At 34.7% G+C, this 9,419-nt stretch overlaps 1 protein-coding gene across 1 annotated transcript; it reads right to left on the bottom strand.

Moving 5' to 3' along the window:
- Positions 1–467: 467 nt before the first annotated feature.
- On the bottom strand, positions 468–9,146 carry LOC128244632 (uncharacterized). Its single transcript, XM_052962648.1, has 3 exons — positions 8,896–9,146; positions 1,185–1,426; positions 468–931 (listed from the first exon to the last, which is right to left on the bottom strand). The coding sequence occupies exons 1-3, from the start codon at positions 8,944–8,946 to the stop codon at positions 511–513; spliced, it is 714 nt and encodes a 237-aa protein (XP_052818608.1). The 5' UTR covers positions 8,947–9,146; the 3' UTR covers positions 468–510.
- Between the last annotated feature and the right edge of the window lie 273 nt (positions 9,147–9,419).

The following is a 9,419-nucleotide window of genomic DNA, read 5'->3' as shown; positions in this document are numbered from 1 at the left end:
CGTATTTAACTGGATTTTATGAAGAAAATTGCGCTTCAAGTGTATACTAAATGCACTTTTAATGCTGAAAAAAGACGCTTTAGCACAATCCTAGTCCTGTAAAATACACTTGAAGGGCATAATTAATCGTATATTTCTGCAAAACAAATCGCTTTATGCACTTTCTGTCCTGAAACATACGCTTATCGCGAGAAAATACACTTCAAAAAAATTATTAAAAATACTGTGTCAATACCGCTGCATTAAATGCGCGTTTGAGAAGTGTATTGTACATGTAAGTGCGAGTGAGAACCATGCTGAAACCAGTGTTATGCATAATATAGGAACTTGGCTACTCTGTCAATATACATGTATTGTTAAATAACATGCATGTAACGTTGAACATATAAATTGTATTTGAAATAAAATCTTGATAAAAGTAAAAACCAAGATAACCATTTCTATTTCTATTTTATTTTTTAGCCTAATTCATTATAGTAAATTGTGGTCACCAAGCTGGACATGTGGTATCTACGTGGCTTTGAGGCCATACTTTTTCATTGACTTGTGAATTCCCGTGTTGGGCACCACCACTTCTCCCTTCACCTTAAACGTCGCAAAGGACTGTTCAAAAAGCTCCACAAATCCTGCATTTTCGTAAATTTTCTTAGAGTAATTCGATGTAGCCTCTCCTGTTATATAAACATCTGGAATGTCGAGGTAGCGGACCATATCAATGGCGGCCTTGAAGAGTTTGGACGCCAGGCCTTGGTGTTGGTACTTGTCTGCGCACCCGAGACCGTAGAAATGTAACGCCTCCGTGATGCCAAATCGATTAAAAAAGTCTGCCTTTTGGTCGCAGTGGTTAAAAATTAGGAACAGTCGCTTTAAACCCTGGTTCTGGAATGTTCCTGGGTCGACGAAATCTGTCTTCCTAGTTATTCTCGTAGTCCTGGTAAATCAACAGACATGTCTAATCAATACCAGTTTCTCGTGAAGCAACTTAATAAGTCAGAGCATTTACTATGTTTGAATTTAACAAAGTAAAACCAAACTCATTTGTCAGCAACAAAATACCGCTCACACATGCATGTACAATGGCTGCTCTGGTCAGCTTCTTAAAAATGATATAGACTCTCCCTGATTCAAAACATAGTGGGACATCCTTCAGGATTTGCTTTTAACAAAATAGCTGGCCTGCTCACCTGATTGCCATTATATCACCGTCCACCTCATTCACAGCTGCAATCGAGAGATGCAACCGGAAGGAGGACAGCCACAACTCGCGAAGCTCATCCGTCCATTGCATCCCAACCGCCTTGTTGACTGGCTCCTCTAATATGAAGTACTTCCGAACAACATCCAAAGCACATTCGTAGAATTCCTCTGTGATTCGGACTAATCGAGCACCTGGATGCTTGAACTCGGACTTGACGCGTTGAAACGCCTGAAATAAATAAATCACATTTCATTCATTCTTAAACAAAGACTTTAACATGTAATCAGGTAGCCAGTTAGCAGAGTTGTTAGCTCACTTGCTCCTCACCAAGGCGGCCCTGGTTTTAATCCAGAGCCCATGTGAATTTGGTTGGTGGTCAACAAGCCGGACAGGTTTTATCCGGGTTTTCCGGATTCCCGCAACACCACAATATCGCGCAACATCATGTCAATGAGACTGACCTAGATTTAGTTCATTAAACTTTCTTTACAATCGTTGTAATCTTAACAAAGTTTAAACATAAGGATTTACGAAATAATGATACAATGTGGTTAGCGTAATGAATTGAAGTTTCGACTAAAACGGACATATATGAGCACGAGCTATGAATGTATTCTGTAACAGTAATTGGACTAAGACGAAATACCTACTCCCCTCTGTCTGGGTCAATATTAGCCAACACTGATCCGTCCTCCTGTGGTGAAGAATTACTTGCTACATGTATTTTCTTAATTTTCTTAATTTAATATGAATACTACGCTCCTCAATAAATGCAATCCATTTACTTTATAAACATGACCTATATGTGATATCGAGTGTATTTAACCAAAGGCTATTCTTAAACTGCAATCTTAGACCGGCTAATGGCGTATCAGGATTTGTTGTTAGAGGCGGCGTAACTTTTTGACGTACACTCTCCCTCAAAACCGATACTTATTAAGCATAAAGTGTTGGCAAAGGGGGAGCCAAGTCATTACAACATTAAATTAAACACATATGTTGGCACAATGTTTGTGGTCTTGTGATGTGGGGGAATTCGGGTACGGAGGAAACCCACTTGTCTGCACGAACGATGTGTATGACTTACAGTTCAGAATTTATTATTGCAAGTGTTTTGCACGAATTATGTGTATGACTTACGACCAAGGTTTAAGTTTCAACAAAATCTCAGAAGCTTGACTTATTCTTTTGACATTGATATAGATACGGTGGAAAATTCCATTTTAATTCCGTGCGTTGCTTTCTCACATATTCTCTAACGTATGGCTTTCATGTTTCCCATGCCACTGAGAAAAAACTTTGGTTTCAGACAGTTTTGCATCTAAGAAGACCCGTATGATTTCATAGAGACTGCCGCTAAGGATTAAACTTAATTATAAGTCATACACATCATGCGCGCAGAACAATTGTTAGAACTAAAATGTGGTTTAAATTATGTAATACAAATCATGCGAACAGAACACATGTTAGAACAAAATCTTGGGTCATTAGTCATACACTTTATGAGTGCAAAACACATGTTGAAAAAAACACTTGCCATATGACACACACATCATGCTTTCAGCACACATGTTGGTACTTAAACTGTGGTCATATGAATTACATTTTACGCTTGCAGCAAACATGTTGAAACTAGTACTTTGCCCAAAGTCATACACATCACGCTTGCAGAACATATGTTTGAACTACAATTTGGGTCGTAAGTCATACACAACATGCATGTAACTAAGAGCACATGTTGGAACCAAGATTTGGATCAAAGTAACATCATACATGCAAAACATATGTTGGAACTAAAAGTCAAAGTCGTACACATCATGCGTACAGAACACATGTTAGAACTAAAATTTGGGTCATCATACGTGCAGAAGACATGTTGGACCTAAAACTTGCGTTATATCATATATCATGCGTGTCAAACACAATCATGTTGAAACTAAACCGTTGACCATTTGTAATCCAATGCGTGCAGAACACATGTTGGATCTTAAACTTGGGCCACATGTCACACACATCTTGCGTGCTTAAAAACATGTTGGACCTTAAACTTGGGCCATATGTCACACAAACCATGTGTTCTGAAAACATGTTGGACCTAAAACTTGGGCTATATGTCACACACACCATGCGTTCTGAAAACATATTAAAACTCATACTAGGGTCATAAGTCTGAAAAGGTAATGCTTGCAGAACATATGTTTGAACTAAAACGTTGGTTATGTGTTATACACAACATTCGTGCAGAAGACATGTCGGAACTTACACGTTGGTCAAATATAATGCACATTAAACGTGCTGAAAACATGTTGGAACCAACCTGCAATATCGGAGTGTTTAAACAATTGTAAATTAGCTGCAGTATGAGCGTGAGTAAACAATTGTTTATTAGCTGCAGTATGGACGTGTTAAACAATTAAGCATTAACTGCAACAAACGTATGTGTACATAATCGGCATCGACTACAGTAAAAGAGTTCATAAACATTTGCGCATTAACTGCAACATGGGAGTTCTTACACAATTGTGCACTAACTGCAGTATGGGTTTGTGCAAACAATTGTACATCATCTGCAATATGGGTTTGTGTTAACATGTGTTATCTGCATTATTATAGTTCATAAACAATTTTGAATTAACTGTAGTATGGGAACGCGGAAACAAGTGTACATTAACTGCAGTATTTGAGCGCGTAAACAAGTGAACACTAACTGCAGTATGAGAGTACGTAAATAGTTATAAATTAACTGAAACAATTCAATAGTTTTGAATTTTAAACCTCCGCGCTAGCGACTCTTGGACAATGTGCAAAATCGCGGCCGAGCGTTCATACTGCATGAACGCACAAAAAATAAGAATAAATACTTCTTTTTCCATTTTTCCATTTCATTTGTTTATTTTTTCGACCTAAGAAAGTTCCGAGAAAAAGTTTTTAATTAATTACAATAAAGGGAACAAAACGCAAGAGCAGATGTAAATTTTAAGAGCAATTGTCGCCATTGGTTTTTTCAGCTTTGCGTTCTCTTTATCATCCGCATAATAAATAGTCCAAAACTAATTTGCAGAAAAAATATTTCAAGATTCTTTTAATCATTCGGTATTAACTGTAATACATATGGTGGTGATAAAGATTTCCTTTGTAATATTCTTGTTTTTATCACGAAAAAATATCGATATATTTTAACACCTGTTTTACATATGCATAACCAATGTGAGTGGGCATCATAAATGTTGTCACGATGATTTTATGGATTACGTTCAGTTTAACTGGTAAAAATAGTGTCAAAATACTATATTTTTGTTGTCTTTTAATGTTTTCCATCAAATTGTAGTTAAATGATGTGCAAGTCTTCTCAAATTGACACTTTAAGACGATTGTTCTCACTCGAAACATACATGACAATTTGACAGGTTCCAAATATTTCATGTTTTTAAATGTTGTTTTATAACAAGTTATGATATTTAAAAAAAAATATATTCTCCTTTAATATGAAGGATACCATTTTATATCATTATTATGATGAAAAAAATGCATTTCGACATTTTACGTGTCAAAATTTTCAAAACGTGACACATTTACAGTTTCATTTTATCAGTTGTTTGTGTACATGTGCCGTGCTATATTAAGCATAAAGTCGATCTAAGTAAGATCTCTATGCACGATGATTCACCAGTGCCCAATCGGATCGTTGCTTTCTTGCAAAACTCCGCCTACAAAGGTTATGAAAGGCCGAACGGTTCATACAAAATTAAAAGTTTTATCGTTCAGAAAATCGAACGAAGTACGAATGTAAATATATTACATTAAGTCAATACTTAACATTGATAAATAGCTTTCATAAATTATTAAACTTAATTCTGTATTCAAATAAAATCATTCTAAAGCTAGGTTTTCCTCATCCCAACATGCTCTGGAATATATTTCTATGCGGATTTATGTCAAAACACTTTTGTCACGGGGGGGGGGGGGGTCCAGGATTTAACGTTAGAGAGAGCGTATCCTTTTGACAAGCACCCCTCACTCAGAACCGAAGTTTATTTGTTTTTAAATGTTTTCAATGGGAAAGAATTATAACTGTTAACAAATTAAAGTTGGTTATGGTGCTCTTTTAGCATATTTCATTACCTTTTCTCTCATAAATATTTGGACAAAAAGTAATGTTTTATCCGCTAGTGAATTTTAGTCAAATTGTATTGGGATTAAGGTAAATTGCACTCGTCTTAAATACTTTGCGTTCATTAACAATTTTCGTCAAATAATGTCTTGATACAGCTATATTTTTTTACCTAAATTAACTCTTAACAATGTTCTACGTGGCTTTTAATCCATACACTTTCATTGACTTGTGAATTCCAGTGTTGGGCACCACTACATTACCGTCCACTATAAAACGTCTCAAGAGGCTGGTAAGAAAGTTCCTTATACCCAGCGTTGTCGTAAAAAATCATCTTGGAACAATTTGGAGAAGCCTCCCTTTTTATATGAACCGCTGGGATATCGAGATATCTGATCATGTCAATGGCAGCCTTGATGAGTTTGAACGCCAGACTTTGGTTTTTGTACGTCTGCGCACGCGAGACCATAAAAATGGACTCCAATATTGTTGAAAAAGTCGGCCTTTTGGTCGCAGTAAATGCAGTATACAACAGGCGCTTTAATCCCGAGGTCTGAATTTGTTCTGGATCAACGAAATCTGTCTTCTTTGTTATTCTCGTGGTCCTAGAGTTATTACAAAAACGTCGATTAAAGGGTTTCGCTTATGTTTTGGCATTAAACATGATTTTTTCCGGTAATGCGTATAAAAACACTATTTTTAAAATTAATTTATTTTTTTATATCGAAATTGCAGCAAAAATAAAATTTAAGTATAAACATGTTTGGTTTAGTAGGGAGCGAATCGACGCCGATAAAGCCAAGAAACAAATAGAAAACAGAAACTTTATCCACTCGCCCACAAAGACTAATACTAAGCTGACGGATATTAAAACCTTTATTGAACACATTGGAAGCATCACGTGATAATGTCAATCAACCAATCACGCTGCAGCCTTTTGCAAAATCGCGTTATAAACGCTGATTCAAAATATTAGACTTAAAAGACAATGTCTGCCCATATATCAACATTTGTTGAAGGATTCCATCAGTCAATAACTTAGTCTTAACACTTCTAATGATTTGCCACACTTTATTTCGAAATAAATATATATCTCGCATATAAAGTGCATTTTATAAACCATAAAATAGTCCATTCAATGGTTTTGATAACACGTAAAGAATCAAATGCATTTTTTAAAAGATTCACTTACTGAAAACAGTAGTTATAACAATGGTAGACCTGTTTGAAACATCATTGGCTGCTGGTCATTTCAAATAATTTGTTTTTACCAAAATTTATATGGATTTGGAACGGAGACATATCGTATGTATGTGAATAACCTATTTTAATTTGTACAAGTTAACTAGGAATTCGCTTTATGAACTGAAGTGAAGGTTAAACAAGGAATTTAAAGAACTTTATTTAACGTATCTTAACACAGCAAGGTACCTTTTGTCCATGGAAACCCCGTCCGCCCTATTAAGTTTAATATACCTTAATCCTTTGTACTTAATACAGAAAGTTCATTCAAATCACACGTTCTTTTGTACAGATTCCGCACCTGATGGCCATGATATTGAAGGTGTGTGTTTATTTCAGTGTATGATCGTATTTTATTTCACGAGTGTCATGGTAAACATATTTTTACGAATCCACGAGTGAAAAATATAGGTTTTCTATGAGTTAAATAAAATACGATCTTACACTGAAATAAACAAATTTTCTGTTTCTTTATTGTTTATTTTCCGACATTTATAGAATCTTAATTTTTTTCTTAATTACCTCTTTTTTGAAAAGGGTGTTATTTACGCCGCTACCCGTGGGTTGCCCCTCATGCAAATTATAGCTGTCAATTTTCTATTTCCGGTTTGTTGAGAAAGTTCTCTGAATTTTATTTTATAGTTTATTATTCGCTCGTATTTTAATAAAAAGGTTTTATGAACAGTTATCAATGGAGTTTTATATATATATATATATATATATATATATATATATATATATATATATATATATATATATATATATATATATATATATTATATAGTTTTATATAAATGCATCCATGTTCAAAATATCAATAACAAAAACCCCTTTATTTTAAGCATGGGATGAATACATAACAAAATTACTACGCCGCCATTTATTGAATACAAATTTGAAAGGTCGAATGTGTTGGCAGAACAATTACGGGTACGCATTGGATATTAATCATTTACTTAGTTTAAGAATGTGTTTCATGATACATGGATATTCAGCCATCTTACTGTCATAGACCATGTTGCGCTTGAAGACAGGTCGTTTTCCAGGTAATGATTATGACCACGCTAGTTTGTTGACAAATTTTGAGGCGTGGGAGGGGAAAACAAATAAATTAACCTGTTAATTGTTGTGTGAATTTTCCGGGAAGTTCGTACTACGTATTACAACGACAAACAGTTCAAAATACAGTTGAAAGATGCTATAACATTCTATTTATGTTCGAACAGTTGTTTTCTGTTACAATTGTTGTTGATGTATAGTTGTTGTACGGCAAATTAAACCAGTTAAGCGTAAATTTAATGTAGCTATTTTCTGTTGAAACCCCCTTGAGCGGAGAGTACGTTAACCTGATGAGAAAAGTAATCGTTTAATCAATTTTATGTTGTCTTACTAATCATGCAACAATAATACGACGAATACAACAATCATAGGTTTGATTGCATTACCTCCCTTCAGTTATGTATTGTATCTCATATAGTTGATCAGACCGCAAACATTTTACGGCTGGTGTTCTTATTAACATTTCGCAACTATAACGCCTTTTTATAAAGTACCATCATATAAATGTCGTATTTGCAAATAATTTACACGACATAATTATATTCAATATATAAACAAAATAATATTATTAAAAGAAGATTACAATTAACAATAAACCAATGTTTCTGTTTACAAACAAGGAAATATATTAGTATTTGGCTGAAGACAAGGTTATTCACTGTCATTGTGGTATCTTTCGATACTGGTACCCACCTTGTAGATTAGTCTTAGGGAGATAACCGGGAACCAGGACCTTAGGAAAGCTGAGACGAAACCGAGGCTTCAGGCCAGGAGCATGCGTGTTGTATTTGATGGTAAAAAAGCCACTTTCTTAGTCGAATATACGGGCTATGCAAGTACCTTAAGGAAAGGTAATTGTCCATTTTTTATGTCAATTGGTATATTAAAGAAAACGGAAAAACACCGTTATGAAATATGAATGACGTATTGTCGGCTCGCCAGACTGCAATATTTGCAGCATATGACTCATGTAAGACTTATGAACATGTTTTCATTGACTGTTCATCCGTCAAATTTGTTTGACAGATCATTTCAAATGCTTTTTCAAAATATGGGTTAAACAAAAATATAAAAGTATTTATTTTATTTGTTCAGTATATTTGCCACTCTATGTTAAAGTAATGATAAAGCAGATTTCATAAGCGATAGTTGACGAGAACATATCGATATTTTGCATATATTTAGAAATTAATTTTGCATTCTATTTCAATACTATTAAAACATGAAGTTATAAACAAATACATGAACGTATCAAATACGATAATAACTAACTAAGACGGCTTACCTTCTCGACTCTATCAGGGTCAATATTCCCCAGCAGTGAACCGTCCGCCATTATTATGTGAAAAGGTAAGCTTCAAATGAAATATTATCTATTACGCCTATTTGATCTGAACACTTCAATACTCCGAGCCTTGGACGACAAAGTCAGAATATCTCCAGTATGGCAAATTAAACCAGTTAAACTTGAATTTAATATAGCTATTTTAATTGTTTAAGCCAAAAGTACGTTAACCTGCATAGCGTACAGTAGGGCGAGCGTCTGCCTAACGTAAGCAAACATTATGTGTCATGTATTGTATCTCATATAGTTGATCCGACCGCAAAGATTAGACGGTTGGTGTTCTTATTACCATATCGCAACCGTAAGATCTTTTATTGAAGTAACAAAATATATGCAACACATAGAAGCTTATTTTCAAACTGATCGTTTGGTGACAGTCTGAACTCATTAAAGATGAGACTTAAAATTACTGTGGGACGTGGTAAAAATATCAACTACATTATATAAACTAGCTCACTTGGTTG

Source organism: Mya arenaria, chromosome 8 (assembly GCF_026914265.1).
Source record: "Mya arenaria isolate MELC-2E11 chromosome 8, ASM2691426v1".
NCBI lineage: Eukaryota > Metazoa > Mollusca > Bivalvia > Myida > Myidae > Mya > Mya arenaria.
Note: the sequence above shows the minus strand (reverse complement) of the source record. Positions and strands in the feature narration are given on the sequence as shown.

Bases quoted from the DNA above. Each gene is read 5' to 3' on its own strand.
- LOC128244632 (XM_052962648.1), bottom strand. From the start codon at position 8,946: ATGGCGGACGGTTCACTGCTGGGGAATATTGACCCTGATAGAGTCGAG. The intron at 1,427-8,895 runs GTAAGCCGTCTT...TATTTATTTCAG, and splicing joins ACCCTGATAGAGTCGAGAAG to GCGTTTCAACGCGTCAAGTC. The intron at 932-1,184 runs GTGAGCAGGCCA...TTGATTTACCAG, and splicing joins GGTGATATAATGGCAATCAG to GACTACGAGAATAACTAGGA.